Source organism: Hoplias malabaricus, chromosome 4 (genome assembly GCF_029633855.1).
Source record: "Hoplias malabaricus isolate fHopMal1 chromosome 4, fHopMal1.hap1, whole genome shotgun sequence".
In the NCBI taxonomy this organism is placed as follows: domain Eukaryota; kingdom Metazoa; phylum Chordata; class Actinopteri; order Characiformes; family Erythrinidae; genus Hoplias; species Hoplias malabaricus.
This window is the reverse complement of record NC_089803.1, coordinates 59,728,407-59,746,565: the sequence shown is the minus strand read 5'-3', so window position 1 is coordinate 59,746,565 and position 18,159 is coordinate 59,728,407. Positions and strand designations below refer to the sequence as shown.

Below are 18,159 nucleotides of genomic sequence, written 5' to 3'. Positions count from 1 at the left end.
TCTTTTTCGGGCGCAGACATCTGCTGTGCTCTCTCTTGCTGTGGAATTAGAAACGGGGGTGGGAGCTTTGCCTCTTTACTTCTGAGCGATATCGACTGGCTGACCAGTGTAGCGGGCAGAAGAATGCTAAGTATCTGTCTAAAAGGCTTGCGGTTCTTCTGTGATAAGAAAGCTGTATAACATCAAGAAGTGTTTTATTTTTTTTTAATTTATTTTCTTTTTCAAAAACAGCAGCTATAATTAAATATGACTTTTATATACTGCTGAGCAACTCCTCTTAAGCGGGTATTTATGTTTACTCTATTTTTTTTCTTATAATATTAATTGTAAGATTTAAGAAAACCAAATTGTGTTATATTAAAATGTATAATATTTAACATGTCGTTTAAAATAACTGATGATTAAGTATTTATGAATAGCAGATACCAATATCCCATTCTTTTCAGGAGACTTGCTTTAATATTTTCACAGAAATCTCCAAACACAAGTCTTGGAACTTTACATTTTAAAATGGTCCCAAACACATTCAGTGATGTTGAGGTATGGGCTCTGGGGCCTTTGCTCTGAGAACATCAGCTGCCGTTTCTTTTATTTATATATTCTTACATTGTTTATCTAATGGTACCACTTTCAGGGATCTTGCATCAGGTTTGCAGAGTCCCTTCTGTAGATTGTAAACATTATTTATACATCAGTTTTGAAAACTTTCTTATCTCTTATTTATTTCATGTGTTATCCTTTCATATTCATTGTCTTTTATTCAAGTGGGTTGTCTTACACTACATTAATGAAGAGTGGTCACATATTGTCTCTCTTTTTTTGGTATATTTGAATGCTTATATTGCCAGTGTCCTACTTCAAATGTCTGTCATTCAAAAACTGTGGTTGTTATGTTCTAAACAGATCATAATTTTTGTAAAAAACTGAATGACAGCGCTGTAGTAGGACACCGTAGGTCTAATTAGTGCATTATGCAGTACTGCGACTGTGTTGACCCAGTTGACCTGGCTCTGAGTCCAGCACTGAGAAGCTCTGCACTACCGGTTGTCGGGCGGTGCTTGCTGTATTGCAGTGGTATGTATCTGTGGTAGTGTTGTGGGGGGAGTGACCTCACTGGAATACGGGTGCAGTGCACAGGCAGCAGAAATTTCAGAGGCTAATGTGGTTCGATAGTGGATTGATTAGGAATGGTGTCTCAGCTGCCCTTCCGTGACTGTGTGTGTGTGTGTCTTGTGGTGGTTCTCAGGGCTACCTGCCTGCCAACGCAGAACGCAGAGCCAGCACACTGCAGAGGAAGAGGATGGAGTACTTTGGCTTCATCGAGCAGTACTACGACTCTCGCAATGATGAGCATCACCAGGACACTTACAGACAGGTAACATTACAACTCCACTCCAAAGCACACTCCTAGTTGTCTCTGTAAGAGGTGAACTCTTGCTAAAAAATCAGTCGATGTTCTCCCCACGTGAAGGTGAAACTCTAGTCTTTAGGTTTGGCCAAAATGATTTTTGCGACCAATTGTAGCTGTCATTTAAAAAGTGATACATTTTCTAAAAAAATAAGACGGAGGAGAGAGATGTGAGAAGAGAGATGATTTTGTTTTGCTTTTGAGTTAAAATATTGTTGTTTTATAATGTTTTAAAATATTATAAACATATACAAAAAAAAACAACATTGTTCATAATGTTGGATATAATAAAAATGTTGTAAAATACAAACATAAAATAAAAAAAAATAAAAAAATATTGTAAAATATGGCTCTACACAGTACCACTACAATGTAATTATTATTATAAAATTTTGTTTTACACCATTTATTTATTTTTTTACATTATTAGCGATAATTTTATATACGGTAACCAGGGCTGGACGATATGGCCAAAATATATATTGTGATATATTTCTTCACTTTGGTTGATATTATATATTTCCGATATTGATATGAACAGTAAAAATCCACTGAAAAATTGCCCAATCAAACAAGAAACATGACATCACCATCAAACATAAACCTTGGCTTTGTCAATATTCATATTATTAAACTTATTATGAAATGTGAGTACATTGAACTGATGGCAGGAACGTCAGTCAGTGACAGATGCTTAAGTAATGTACATTGAAATATTGAAAATGTGTTTAAAAATCATATTATTGTTTTTGAAACTTTTTATATTGCGATATATATTGATACTGAATTATTGTCCAGTCCTAGCCGCAATTCACAATATAATCTAACTTTCATCATATCATCCACCAGAGAGCATAATATGTCTCTATTTAATTTTGTTGCTAAAATTAAGTAATTTAAAGTATAAATAAATAGATTTGAAAGCTTTAGAAATATGAGGCATTCTGAGAGTTAATTTTAATTACCTCATTATTAGATCCTTAACTGTTACCTAAACAGGTATTCTTTACTACAACAAATATATGTACAAACCAAGCTTGTTATTACAAAAACATTCTCTGCTGTTCTTGGCCTGAGAAGTAATGTTTTCTGAAAGGTTTATGTTGCTTCATACCATTCCCCCCCAGAAAATCATGGCTTTTCAAAATGTACTGGAAATCACCCTTTTCGCTGACAGTAGGATCGCACGGCGGATCTATACTGACTATTCAGCCTCTGTGGGGGGTCTCGTTCCTCTGCACTTTCTCACACACCTTGGGATAAACCCCACTGCTTCTCATTGCAGGAGAAAAAAAACATTACTTTACACAAAGCTGTGTTGCCATTCCACACTGATAAAGTGAGAGAACTGATCTTAGATGGTGTGCAACGCTGTTTGTGCTTTTCTAAGGCTGAAATATCGGTTGTTTGTTATATTTTAATATAATAATTATTATAAAGTCATCAGCTTTACAATAAGGTGTCAAAACTGTTTCATTTATTTTAATAGTCAAGAAAGTTTAAAACATGTACTTTGAATATTCCAAAGTATCACGGCAGAAAAGTGGAGAAAAACAAGATGCTTTATTAAGTTTATTCTACTGCTTTCCTTTTAATTGAATGAAATAAAATAAATATTTTCAGCTTTTTTTCATCATCAGCCTTTTGTTTGAATCTTCAAGTTCCATCTTAAATGTTGCAGTAGTCTCAGGATGTAATTGCTTCTCCATTTAATGTGGAGCCGCATATATACTAGCTAAATTAGCTAATGAGAAATCAGCATGGATGTGTTTGGTTTCTGGGGTGGCCATCTTGTTGGAGATTCACAAGGTGTTCATACCACTCAGTTGGAAGTGTGCTTGTGAAAAATCTCTGCTTGAAGGGCAATGTAGCCTTAACATTCCACCTTATCCCTCTATCCCAATGAGAATTGAGACAGTCCACCCTTAGGCAGAACGGAGGAGTAGGGCTAAGTGGTAGGGGCAAAGGGAGAAATGGGATTCGGCCTCTTCACTGACTCCCTGTTGTCCACCTTAAAAGCACCAGGTGAAGTACATTGTGAACAGGCGAGTAGCTGAACTGAAAACAGTTCAAGTGCTGGGTGCTCGTCTTCTGCCAACGTAGGACTGAAATACCCATATCTTAGTCATGATCTGCAATATGCAAATGAACATATCACAGAATTGCTGCGAAGTGTCAGATGTAAATAGTCAGAATAACAGGTGAGATTTTTATTCTGATCACGAGCTAAATGTCTAACGTCAGTAACTGGCTTCACTTGTGTCTGTGTGGTGGTCTAACTCCTTACCACAGGAGCTGAAGCTGTTCTTCCAGCAATGAGGTGAGATTCACTTACGGATCCCTTTGACCTCAAATGAAATGCTAGATACAGTCGTGTGCGCAGATGTTTAAAAGGTGTACTATATATATTTTATTCCGCAGCCGTGTGGTCCAGCCTCGAGAGTGTGACATTAAAGTCTGTACTCCGTAGGCAAGTTTGGAAGTGGTTCAGTGTGAAGGCCGCCTCCCCTCTGCCCTGAAATAAAAAGGAAAAGTAGTTTAATTTTAGGGAAACTTTGCAGGCGCAGTGAACTTGGAAGTAGGTGAAAAGAGCTTTGGCGAGCATTCCTTTTTTATTAAGTTGGTTGTCAGAGGAGGGGAACAGGAAAGCCTACAGGAATTCAGCCCCTCACTGACTTTACGAAAGCGCTGCTCCCGCATTGCAGGGGGTGAGGCCTACCGCTGGGAGAGGGCAATTAACTGCTCTCTCTCTCTGAGGGGAGTGATGGCAGGCACCCACTCGTTCCTCAACATCCTCGCACAGGTGTCGGCACACTTTGTATCATCTCACATACCAAGGACGGAAGTTCAGAAGAGCTTTTAAAAATGAGATAACACAACAATACCCATGCCTTGGTTGTTGAGGAGGAGCCCTGAACTGGCTGACCAGAGTGGAAGAGGTCCACGTGCTTCTAAATGATACATGTATAATACAAACTTATCATCATTTTAAAACAAAATACAGTGGAACCTCTACTTACGAACGCCTATACTAATGAACTTTCCAAGATACAACTGAGCACTCGAGAAACGAACTTTTCTACTTACGAACCAGATCACGGAATGGATCAAGTTTGTAAGTAGAGGTTCCACTGTATTAACTAATAGATTTTAAGGTGGGCTTTTAGATTTAAAGATTATATATATCAGTGGCGGATGCTGGTCTTTCAAGGAGGGGAAGCTCAATTTCAGCCTACATCATAAAACGTGTCGGTTTATTTATACGTAAATTCTCCCCTTCGTTCCTTTTTAAGAAAATATTTTTGACTCTGTCGTACCAACAAGGCGTCTTTTCCAGGGACTTGACTAGTGTCCTCTCAATGGCCAGCACAGCTAGGCTGCTTAAACGGCCTTGGCCCATGGGAAGTGTGTCCGCCTGTGCTCCCACAGATATTTACACCAAAGTATCGCTGATTCGCTCATTTCGCTGTCAATCAAGAATGGATTCAGCCTCAGACAAATCATCCAATCATCATGCAGAAGCTGAGCGTCCGGGCCAGCCGAGGCCAGCCCACTGCCCCATAGACCCCCAGAGACGCTGAGCGTCCGATGGGCGGGACAAAGCCCAGCATTTATCCAATGACTCGTCTCGTTTCGCTGCTTCGCTATTGAACTCTGTGGACGCTCTGTTTAAAGCACTGTGAAGCTACGGGAATGACTGAGAGGAAAGTCGCGTCTTTACCAGTGATAAGAAGCTGATTCTGAACAAAAGTTGAGCGCGTTGTAGTGCATATTTATTCAATGACATGTACACACAACAGTATATATTTGATCACTTATTTTTTGACATTTTAGGGGAAGCTAAGCTTCCCTTGCAGTCTTAATAATATCGGTAGATAAAATAATGTAACCTTAATAATGAACAGAATAGTATCAATGAATGCCTCATAAACAACAAAGTAGAGACTAAATCTCATACCTTTAAAATCATGCCAGATATCACTATAAATACAACAGCAATGGGGAAATTCCCAACTCAAATGACAAATGTTTTGGTTTGTTATAAAATTCCAGACTTCACTGCTTGTTATTATTGCACTATAATTATCATTTAGTGGACTTTCAGTAGTTCCTATAGTTGAATGTCATTTTAGATCACCCAAAAAATCTATTAAAACAATGAATATATAGAGATATCGTTAAATCTATTAAATTACATTGAAGCCAGGTGCTGTGTGAGAATGAATTACACCACATTCTCTTTCACATCTGCTCCTGCTCTAATTGAAATTCACTGAAACTGAACCTATATTAGACAGTGACTTTCATTTCACTAAATAAAGGATTAAGCTGCGATTCTAATAAAATCCTGTAAATTTGAATATATTTTTGTAAAATGTCTTCAACATTTTGCCTAATCTCTATTTTTCCCTCCAGTTAAAGTATTGATGAGTTGCCATCCCCATATATGTGTGTGTCTCTCTTTCTGTTGGAATGTCTCATCATCTTTCTCTCTCTTTCCCATGAGAATAGAGTCCATATTTCAGTGTTTTTTTTGTGTATGTGGTGTGTGTTTCTCAGATTCACATAGATATTCCCCGGATGAGTCCGGAGCATTTAGTGCTCCAGCCTAAAGTGACTGAGGTAAGAGGCTGGATGGAGAGGAGGCGCTGACCGCCCACCCGCCCGTCCGTCTGTCCGTTTGTCAGCCAGCAGCATGTCACTCAGTCATCATCTGCTCAGTGTCATCTGTCTGTCTTTGTCACTGTCTGTCTGTCAGATCTGGTGGCTGGCTCCGAGTCTCAGGCTGGAACTGTAGGGGGAAGCAGCGCCTCTACTGTCCATGCTCACACTGAATAAGGATATTTGGATGATTAGGACGGTTTAGAAACTGCTGATTCCTACTCTCGCTGTTGTAATATTTGTTCATTTAAGCACAAACAGATGCTGCTGTTACTTATGAGCTCCTAAAATGTGCAGCTAGGGCACTAGGGAATAAATCAGCCAGCCTGTCCACTCCAGACAGCATAGCCTACCTTGTATACTGTATATTGTGACACTGACATGGTGGTGGTGTGTTAGTGTGTGCTGTGCTGGTACGAGTGGATCAGTCACAGCAGTGCTGATCAAACTTTTACAGCACTTAGTGTCACTGCTGGACTGAGACTACAAAGTGCTCCTGTACGATCAGTGAAGTTTGACCTGGAATTTTGTTTCAGTGTATCACTATTGTGTTTAAAAAGCATGGGCTTCTGTCACTGCCAGCATCACTGTCCATGCACCTTCTAGAAAACTGCACAGTGAGATTGGTAGAGCCACTTTCTTCAGTTGTGAACAGGACATTGTCTGAGGCTTGCTGTCTCCAGCCAGATTTCAAGCCCCCCCTCCCTCTCCTTTCTGTCCATCTCTCTCACTCTCTTTAATGGCTGTTCCGAATCCGTCCTAACCCGCTTGTGCTCCTGTGTCTTTTTTGTGTTCTTTTCCCTGCAGATTCACATTGACATACCGAGAACTAATCCTCTTATTCCTCTCTTTCAACAAGCTTCCGTGCAAGAGGTGAGCCGTCCACACCATTCAGTCCACTCACCTTGAAGCTTTTTCCTGCATATGCCCGGTCCACACACGAGACACTAAATCACACGCGTTCACACAGTTCTTTTTGCTCTCTCACACATGCACTCACATAGACTTACGGCTCGTGTCCGCAGTGGCCAGCCAAAGGGAGTAGTTCATACAGAATGTCTTGGTCGGATTTCATGCTATTGCATGGGATGTGTTTCTGTGGTGCTTGCTGAGTAAGCACCTGCACACATGTAGCACATGAGCCAATAGAGAATTTCTGAGAGTCTGTTGTGTTACTTTTCACTGTGTAAAAAGTTCATGATGAAAAGACTAATAGAAATGCTCGAAAATTACTTGGAATAAAATCTTTTTACATTGCCTTCTATTGCCATTTAAGACGTCTTTTTCAGTTTCTTTTTCAGTTTACTATTTTTTATTATTTTATTATTATTTTTTATATTATTTTTACTGAGATGTAAAAATGCTAATTTAATTGGTGACATGATTATTGCAGAGGAACCTATAAGTGAAGCTACAAGTATCTACAACATTTTAAAGCAAACTATCAACTACTTTTAGTTGCACAGACTGATTTCCATTTTCTTTTTAAACAAAATATACGTTCTTTAAATTAAAGAAAAGGTTCTGGTTAAATTAGAGGTTAAATAAAATAAAATGGAAAATGGCCCCAGCTATTCCAAAGAGTCCCAGAGAGTGCAATTGGCCTCACTCTCTGTCAGTGAGTAAGATAACCCTTCTACCTCTCCACCATCGTCCTGTGAGTGAGTGGAATTGGTAATGACTAAAAATTGAGGAGGAAATTGGCTGAAAAAAGTCTTTCATTTTTCATTCACAGCGATGTAAAATATTTTCTCTTAGGAATATTCAAATACTGTTCGTGTCAGAATGTGGAAAACCAGTCTAAAAAGATGAAGATGTTCATCTCTGTTTATTTTAATGGGTGCATGAGGACGATATATCTGTGTGCAGAGCTACTGACCCTTGTGTAGCAACAGTAATACTTCGAGACTATGGGATGCATAATATGAGCAGCTTATAACAGTTCCCTTTTTACCGCTTTCTTATACTTTCCTCTCTTTCCTATTCTTCCATTTGTCTCGTTTCCTGTCTGAGGCTTACTGCTTTGTTCTCTGTCCCCATTATCTTTTTCCTTTGCTCCCTTTTCTATTATTCCTCTGTTTCTTTTTTTTCAAAATGGGAAGAGTGCACCTTGAAACTTTCATAAACCTATTTTCATGTCATTAAAAAACTCCTGTTGTTCCAATAAATGCTTCTGCCCAAGTTGGTTTACAGCAGGCCAGAGTGCTGTGTGGGCTCTACTGTGACAGACAGAGTAGGCACTTATATGTATAGAGAAGTACATACACATGCACTGATGTTTTACATAAATAATAGAAAATACACATTTCCATTGCTTCCTTAAACGCCCACTTACCCACTAAAGGGCTTCTAATGAGTGCCCCTTCCTTGAACTCCCAATATGCAAAAGAAAGCTATTTTTTAGTAATTCCCAAGTGAGTGCCCCTGTAGAGTGGAATGACCTCTACCATCATGGAGGGCTGAACTAACAGCCTTCTGGTTTCTGAAATGGATAATTTCAGAAATAGCCAATGAGGCAAAACATGTAAAGTTTTGCTGTGAGGTGTACGTGACTTAGGTGAAATAAGAGACCTTAATCTCAGCGGGCAGGCATGTGTGTATTTGTATTTGTGTATGTAGCTTATGCAAGAATGATAATTTAGACTCCATATGTAGATTTGTTGCTCTGCATTCTGCTCTTAGCCCCGTTTCATAGCACAGCACATTAACACCACCATATTACTGCAGTGCTGAGAACGATCCGTGACCCATTAAATACCTGCTGTTATGTAGTCCATTGAAGAACAAGGTGAAAAGGAGCTAACACAGTATGCAGAGCAACTGCAACGTTCTGTATTTTTAGAACTACACATTGCAAATGAACAATAGGTGAGGAAACTACAAGGTCATTTTAATATCTTGGCTCAGGAGTGTGTTTATTGTGTATGATGAGCATTAATATTCCTTTAATGTTTTGCTACATTGACCTCTTACCTCTAGTGTAAATATAAAATAATAATAAAAAAACAATATATAAAAACACCAGTCAGTTCTTACCTCATCTGTATTTGGCTCTGACGAGTGCTGAAAGTGTCTGCCTTTCTTCCTCACTCTCACCCTTTGCCCAGCATGGTGAAGATACCTGTTCACCCTTTTAGTGAACAGTCAGACCATGACGACCCCCTGACCTTTTCATTAGTGTTCTACACAACGTCTCGCTCCAGCACGAGTGGCAGGCCAGCTAATGAGACGCAAAGCAGGTTCTTGTCTTAAACTGCTCATTAAACCTCAGCCATGTGCCCCTGACTAGCAGGTGTTATTGTGAATTGTTTTTTGTTTAGGTGCTTCAGTTTGATCTGTTTGTTGTGGCCCTGAGTAAGTGTCCCTTCTTTGCTTTAACCCTGTGCAGAAATTATTTAGCACTTAATAGAAGTCCCACAGTGGAATAAGAAAAGCAGGCACGTATGACGGGGGCTTTACGGTGCTGAAGGCAGTCTGTTAAGCAAATAAATGGATAATGTATTCGATCCCAGCTCTTTCAGTGCACTACAGCTGGCCATTGATTTCTGCTGCCTGGTTTAGTGTCTAATTTCCACCCTGGGATAGGGTTCAGGAGAGGAGTGAGAGTTGGGAATCCTGACTAAGGGGGGTGGCACTGATTCTGAATTTCTGATTCTGAGTTACAGATAACTGTTAAATAATAGCTTGTTATGGCTAATCACACTGAAAGTATGTAATGTACGGGTGATGGAGACCTTCTGTGAACTCTGACAGAAGTGAGAAGGAAGGGGGAGGGGCTAATGCCTTTGATCAACCCATACAAAATGGGGAAAGCGATTTTCATGAAGTTGCTGATTAAAGGGGTTGAGATATTTGGAGCTTATACTTTTGAAGGACTGCTAAACCAACCTGGCTCCAGTTTCCTCCCACATTTCAAAAACACATCGGTAGGTGGACTGACTGTGTGAAATTGTTCACATATGTGAGTGTGTGATAGCCTGTGATGGACTGGCACCCTGTCCATGGTGTGTTTCTGACTTGCACCCAATTATCCCGGGTAGCTTTCGAACCCACATCGACGCTGGATCAGGAAGTGGTTACAGAAAATGGCTGATTGATTGAATGAATGAATAAACCAACGTGTAGTGTATTTTTTCAGGCTAGTATTCTTTGTGTATTACGGTCTTTGTAGGGAGGAGGTGTCCAAATACAGTTATAATTGAGGTTGTAATTGTCATCTGTAATGAATCAGCCACTAATACATTGAACACTGCTAACCCCAGCATAGAATCCTGAGAGAGAAAGGGAAGGGAAGAGGAACATAAAGATAGAGGGCGGAGAATAGAGGAGGAAACGTCAGATGTGTGGAGCAACTTGCATTAACAATCTCCACCTTATCCCTCCCTCCACCAGCTTTGATAAACGGAGCTTTGAACATGAAAGACGACTGAGGGGGTGAGTGTGGCGTTCCTGTTGATGGACTGGGATTGGTAGAGAATGGGATGCGGCGCCTCATGAAGGAAGCCGCGAGCGTGTATGGTGTTTTGGGCCCAGCGCGAGCAATGAGTTTATTCGTGGGTTGACAGGAACATGACGCCCCAAAAGGCGCCAGCCGTCATTTGGGTCTGTCAGACGCTGGGGGAAGTCAAAGAGAGAGAGAGAAAGCGTCTTGCTTCTGCACCTGATTTAAGTCCAACTTCAAGCTCCCTTTAATTCCAGCAAGCTGACAGCAAGGTGAAACATTAAAAACAAACAAACAAACAAACAAAAAAAGTGTAGATGCAGCCTTTAATGAACACAGAGGTGTTTGCTTAGCCACAATAGGAAAGAAGTGACATGAAAGTCCTTGTTACTAAGTAGCAAAAGAATGGCTTTAAAAAATGAAGGCGAGGCATTAATGAATTAAGGCCTCAGTTGTGTTAATAAATAGAAATAGCTGACAAAGTCTGATATTTACACTCCCCACTCTGAGACCTGCTTCTTCATCACTAATGTCTAATCTCTAATGTCAAGGAGCACCCCCGGTCACACTTTGGTTAATTTTCATAAGGGAAAAGGGGTCCGCATGCGTGTTCATATTTCAGTGCAATATTACAGTTTATTTTACAGTTTATTAAAGGTAGTGTTGCAGTCACACAGCTCCAGGGTCCTGGAGGTTGTGGGTTCGATTCCCGCTCCGGGTGACTGTCTGTGAGGAGTTGGTGTGTTCTCCCTGTGTCCGCATGTGTTTCCTCCGGGTGCTCCGATTTCCTCCCACAGTCCAAAAACACACATTGGTAGGTGGATTGGTGACTCAAAAAGTGTCCATAGGTGTGAGTGTGTGTTGCCCTGTGAAGGACTGGCGCCCCCTCCCGGGTGTATTCCTGCCTTGCGCCCAATGATTCCAGGTAGGCTCTGGACCCATCGTGTCCCTGAACTGGATAAGCAGTTACAGATAATGGATGGATGGTTGAATTTTACATTTTACCTTCTGTAAAGACAGCATTTTGTTTTTTTTTAAAAGCACTAGGTCTTTTTATTGTGTATAAATTTCATGAGGAGATTCAATGATGTTCTGAACTTACCATAAACTCTTAAAAATAACGGTGCTTCAAAAGGTTCTTTGAACAATGCCATAGAAGAACCACCTTTGGTTCCATAAATAACCATTTTTGATAATATGTTAAAATTAGTCAAGAACCCTAAGCCCAAATGTTGTTCTTCACACACACATTTCTTAAACAAAAATTGTTCTTTATGGAACCAAAAGTGGTTCCTCTATGCCGTCACTCAAAGACCCTTTTGTAGCACCTTTATTATTAAGAGTGTGTGTAAATGTAAATTCCCTGCAGAAGGCATGTGAACGTATTTTCACTGGTCACATCCAGCCTTTTGCCTGCGTCCAGATACACAGTTCCACCCGCAACATGTGCACATTCACTCTTTCCAGTCATTTTCTCACCTCGCCGTCTGCTCTATTGACTGTTGTGATGCTAATTACTCTTGAAAGCCTAATTGATTTTCCTAATTGATTGCTGGCTGAATGAGGAGATTCTCTCTCTGTCTAATTAAAAGCAGTCAAATGAGTGACCTTGCGATGCTTAAGGCATGTAACACTGCGCCTCTGCATGCTTTTGTTCTTTGTGGTTATAAACAGTGTGTATGACTCTGGTGGTCGTGTCAGTACTGCATGCTTTGATTGGTTTCTCTTTGTGTTTTAGATCTTCGAGCGGATTCTGTTCATCTGGGCCATACGGCATCCAGCCAGCGGCTACGTGCAGGGCATCAACGACCTTGTCACTCCCTTTTTCGTTGTTTATGTCTTCGAGTATATTGGTAAGTCGATAGTCCTTTTACAATCCCAGGCACATAAAAGACACACAGTATAGTTTAGTGGGCTCTGGCAGACCCCTACAGTATCACTGCTGTGCAGTCTCTCACAGAGCTCAACACTGTGGTTCTGTGTGATCTGTCAAACAACTGAGAGGCAAGAAGCTAACAGGCTTGTAAGATATTATTATAAGATTTTGCAACAGCTTATGTCTTAATATTTAATATGTGCCGTCAGTTGGATTAATACGATTAATAAGATGTGACCTGTTTGTGGATTTAGAGGCATTTTTAAATGGACCTTAGGCATCTGTGGTTTGTTTTGGTCTTTGTTCCCTTTGTAATGCCACCTAGGGGTGAACAGTAAGACAGTTTGTTACTGTTATCAGTGGCATAGTAATTACCAGTTCTGGGCATGTTGTGTTTACCATTAGTACATATTTACTGCTGTGCACAATGAAGAGACCACACACTGTTTAAGTTCCAGAGAAAACAGACATTTAAGTCTGTTAAATCGGTTTTAAGCATCCGTGTCTGGTATTTTATCCTCACACAACTACATATAGTTATAGTGTATTCATTATGTAGTGTGTCTACTCCTTACCTTTATTACAGCTTCTAGTCTTGCTTTTTGTTTTTCCTCTATATAATCTGCTGGAATACTTTTCTAGACCTCCAAATGTGTCTTCATATTTTTTAGGTCTGAAGCAAAAAATAAAACCTGATTTTCTCAAGCACTGTTTATCTTATAAATGAACACTGCACAGCTAAATAAATAACAAATAAATAAACAAATGAACTTTAAAAAACACCCCTAAAAAACATGAATGCGCTCAATATGTCATGTTGATGTTAGCCTTTCTACGGGGGTTTTTGAATATAAATATAGCAAAGCACGTGTTCATTGTAGGTGTTTAAAAACAACATAACTCTTAGAATTAAGTGCAAATTTTACGTTTTTCAACTACTTCATCTGCTCCCATCCGAGGTCGCCACAGCAGACCAACCGCGATCAGCACACGATCTGGAACAGTTTTTATGTCGGATGCCCTTCCTGACACAAACCTCCCTATTTTATTCGGGCTTTGGGACCGACACTGCCACGTGATGCATTCCAGTGGCTAGGTACACACACTCACACCTATAAACAATCTTCTGAGTCACCAATCCACCTACCAACATGTGTTTTTGGACTGTGGGAGGAAACTGGAGCACCCTGAGGAAACCCACGTGGACACAGCGAGAACAAATTCTACATTATTATTTGATATTTTAATCGTTGATGGACTGTTACGCCATGTTGAAAACAGTGTTTACATCACAACTTGGGCAGTCCATGCTGTGTTGAAAATGGTCCCTGACTAGCTTCTAAATTCAGAGGGTGGTCATGTGGTTCCTCCTGGTTGGAAATTCATTTTTCCAGAAAAAAAAACAAACAAACAACAACAACAAAAAAAACCAACACCCATTGAATACAGCATATGGCCCCTTCCACACAGATCGGTTCATTTTTAAAAACTGATTTTACTCTCTACATTTTTAGAAAATATTCCATCCATATGAATATGAAAGCAGCTGCATTATCATTCCAGTCCAGTAGGGGGCCATAGTACGTCTTAAAGAGAGGCACCAAAACACCACCACATGAGAGAAACCAGTGTTATTCCCAGATCACTCCATATTCCCTATGTAGTGCACAACTCAAGTCATGGAATTACCACATTTATATCTTAATAGTGCATTATGTTTTTCTATTAGAGCATAATTTATATTTATTCATACGTGAGAATATGAAATCTAGTGATAGCTGCCTGTACATTGTAGTTTAATTACTTATGTACTTCACTATAGAGGGAGTGAGCAGGTATTTGAGTTTCAGCCAGAGACGGGCAGCATTTCCGAAAATATCCTTTTTCTTTTGTCCACACAAGACTTAAAAGGCCATTTTCGTTTGGACGGGAGGCAAAAACCTCCATCCATGTGGAAGGGGCCTAAGCCTCAGTTTAAAATATTGCTGAAATCCAGTGCCATTCCTTTATCTGCCAATCCCAGCTGATTCCCGATATCATCATTTGTTTCTAGATGCGAGCTAATGAGCTGAATCCTATTCTGGCACTGGAGCATGTGACTGTACTGCTGAAGTAATCCACTGACTGATAGTGCACAGTGCTTGTGTGGGCACACGCTGCCTGTCTCTTTGATCTCTCCTCTCTGAGCTTATGTAGGGAGGCTGAGTTAGAGATCGAGCCCAGTTGAGAAGCAGCATGCAAGCGGTGTACCAGGGTTTGTGGGTGGTCAGAGGATCTGGACCTCAGAGCCTCCAGTTGTTTGCATGTTCAAGCATGGGGTGCAGGATGATTCTGTTGCTATTGACTCCTCTCTGCTCTGAGGCAGGCTCTGTTTCATTATCAAAGGATCGCAGTGCTTTGTTTCTCCCATACCTTCATGCCGCTGATGAGCCTTGAAAGAGCTCTGGCCGGCTAGCACCTTCAAAAGCCTCACTGTGACACCTTACATGATGGTTTTGATGTGTTGTTTGTTGTTTTCAGGCTCTTTTTCTCCCCTCACCATCGTGTTCTGTTCCTAACTCACTTGCGCAAGGCGAGGTTTCTGTCTTTCAGGCAGCGGGATGAGAAATCTAATTATGATTTTGGGTGAAAGGTGCTCTTTTCTTTTCTCCTGTTTGTGTGTTTATCAGTGTGTGTATGAAGGCAACATGGGAGGGTCTTCTCTGCGCTAACGGTTATTTTTTGAGGATTGTTTAAAAGCTTTGGCCCTGTTAAAATGATATGTTTGATTATTTTAATACAGTAGTGAAAAATTCAGTACATTTAGAATAAGAATAGCTTAAGTTGCATGGTTTCGTAGCAGGTAGTGTCACAGTCTAACAGCTCCAGGGACCTGGAGGTTGTGGGTTCGAATCCCGCTCCGGGTGACTGTCTGTGAGGTGTTGGTGTGTTCTCCCTGTGTCCGCGTGGGTTTCCTCTGGATGCTCCGGTTTCCTCCCACAGTCCAAAAACACACATTGGTAGGTGGATTGGCGACTCAAAAGTGTCCGTATGTGTGAGTGAATGTGTGTCTGTCTGTGTCACACAGCTCCAGCCTCCTGGGGTTGTGGGTTCGAGGCCCGCTTGAGTGATTGTGTGTGAGGAGTTGTGTGTTCTTCCTGTTTCCACGTGGGTTACGGGGAGAACACACCAAACTCCTAACAGAGAGTCTGGAGCTGTGTGACAGTGACACTACTTGCTGCGGCACTGTGCTGCCCAAAAATAGGATCTTTTCCAATGTAAAATATGGTGGGTTTTATATGGTAAACTTTTTAAATTACATTTGCTTGTAATTTCCTCCCAGATGTTTGAACTTGTATCTCCCCATACTGGACTATTTCAACTTTGTGTGGATGGTCACATTGTTCAAAGATGTGTGTGGACCAAGAGAGATGATTGAGATATACTAAGGCCGTCGGTCAGTCTGTCTTTCCGTCTGTCATTCTCCCACTCGCTATTTCTGTCTCACTGCTGGAGAGTTTCTCGTCTAGCGGATGTGTTTCATTCAACTCAGCCATTTATTACCCCCAAATCTGCTGGGTCCAATAAGCCCTGACAGCACTGGCGATGGCCCCTCGGTCAGAGCGTGGCTGCAGCCCAGACGGTAGGCTGCTGGGGGTCCTATTAAAGTCAGGAAACGCAGCAAGCTCAGGCAACACATCACACTCTTGCTGTGAAAAGAATATGTCTTACCACCCTCAATCAATGGTGGGCAGAGAGAGATGGAGAGAGAAGTTGAAGTTGAGCTGGAGAATTCAGCTGAGTGATATGAAGGCGAGAGCTGACTCACACTCTCCCTCTCTCTCTCTGGTACTGCTCTTTTTATTTATTTATTTTAGAAGCCGTGTCAGATGCCAGTGAATCCTTGCTTGGCTGAAACACTTCCTCTGAGTCCGGTAATGCAGCCTGGATCAGTGTTGCTTTAGAGAAGTCGCTTAGCTCCCTCCACAAAGCATTGGCATGAATCTTCCGGGACTCCTTGTTGAAGGTTGTTGCTGCTTGTTGAAGGCAGCCTTCCGCTCCCGAAGAAAACACTTGTGCTTTGTCATTGAGGAGCAGGATGAAAGAACGACTCGAAGGCTTGAGCTCCTATCTCCGAGTCACTTGCGTGATTCTTTTGAGCCTTGGATTGCTCTTAATCCCTGTTGTAAAAGATGCATGATGACAGGATGTAATTTGAGGCCAGTTAGGCCTTCTTGTTTGTTCATTGCTATTAGGCTAATGCATTATTGAACAGGTTCCTTACTTCCCCTCTACCTTTCCTGTGAAGAAACAATGCGCGACGGCACATTAGCTCCTCTCTCTGTGGAAGCCGCAAAGGTATTAGGAAAAACTGCACTTTTATCTGAAAAGTGAGGTGAAAGTTCTTGCAGATGAAGATATAACTTGTTATTGACACACTTTCTATCATCATTTCTAATGTGTATTTCAGTAACCTCATCCTTCTTGTCAAATTCATTATGCTTGGATAAATAGCTTCATTTTTATTCATCTAGCAGTTGGCAAGGTATGGTGAATTCAACTCAAGCTTTTAACTTGTGTTATCAACAATGGCAGGCTTTGCATATCCCAGGGAAATCTTATGCTAATTAGTGTACTTTTAAGAATATATTTGAATAATAATATCAGTGAGGAGTCTGTGCACTGACTATATGATTGTGATTGAGCTTGTATTATATACAATTATTACATTAGCACTTTATTGCTGAATCACTGTGCGTTTTTTATTAGCTTCGTTTTATTACTTTTATTTTTTAAAAGTGTGTTTAACAGGCTCGCCCCCTTGAAAGTTAGCTAATTTGTGTTGATCATGCTGTGCTATGATTCCTGCATAGCTTTTGCTATTGTTTACATGTGTTGTAAGTGTCCCAGCAAATCTGTTGACTGACTACATATGAATGTGTTAGGACCAGACTAAGCAAATGATTTGATGGAAATTATTACTACTACTACTATTATTATTATTTATTTTTTTATTATTTCCTGGACGTTGGTCTGCAGACTGATAGACTGACGTTTTCCAGAAATACCCTTCTGTTATTGCATAGTCCTGAAAAGAACGAAAGAAAGAGAAATCCTGGTGAGATTTGTCAAGACGCTGACTGCATGCCATGGATCGCGGGAATTTTGAGTGAAATCCTGAAAGATTAAATTAGCTGCTCTTCATCTGTTGAGGATCCTTCAATTTATCTGCTGCGATCCAATACTACTTCTCATTTTCCCTGTCTATAGAGGGGATTTGTATTCTCAGTGGCAGGTTTTACTGATGTATGTTTGAATAAAAGTTATTAATGCCTCTGACTGTGACTTCTGCTGGATCTAGACAGTTAGATCAGATCTTTTCTCCGAATCAGAGCTGTCCATCATAGCTCACTCATTCTTTTGTTCGTGTGGCACCCTTTGGAGCCTTACCTGGACTATTTATGTATACTCTTGCACTTGGTCTTTGTTACATATGAGAGCATGATTTCTAAGTCTGCATGACACGTGTGTAAGCTTTTCATGGCGACGTAATATTTATAAAGACATGTTCAGTCAAGTGTGAGTGTTTATATAGGCTGCTTTTGTCATTTTTACTGCAATTTCACCTCAGTATGTCAAATTACAACAGACAGGTTTTTGAAGAAGTGTTGCGTGTCTATTGTGACTTCATTTCAGTAAGCAGTGTACTTGGGTATATTTTAAAATAAATGTATCCAAGTTTAACACAAAGAGTAGTATCCACTATATTTATACCGTCTTTATATTATCGGG

The 18,159-nt window shown here is 40.6% G+C and overlaps 1 protein-coding gene across 3 annotated transcripts in view; it reads left to right on the top strand.

The window, feature by feature from the left end:
* tbc1d22a (TBC1 domain family, member 22a) overlaps nucleotides 1-18,159 on the top strand; it is a 163,355-nt gene that overhangs the window by 38,645 nt on the left and 106,551 nt on the right. Inside the window, exons 6-9 of one of the 3 annotated variants that reach the window (XM_066669786.1) lie at nucleotides 1,247-1,375; nucleotides 5,969-6,031; nucleotides 6,878-6,943; nucleotides 12,250-12,364. In XM_066669786.1, coding sequence (XP_066525883.1) covers nucleotides 1,247-1,375; nucleotides 5,969-6,031; nucleotides 6,878-6,943; nucleotides 12,250-12,364 — 373 coding nt within the window. The remainder of the gene's footprint in view (nucleotides 1-1,246; nucleotides 1,376-5,968; nucleotides 6,032-6,877; nucleotides 6,944-12,249; nucleotides 12,365-18,159) is intronic. The other 2 variants (XM_066669788.1, XM_066669789.1) reach the window with 2 other exon arrangements.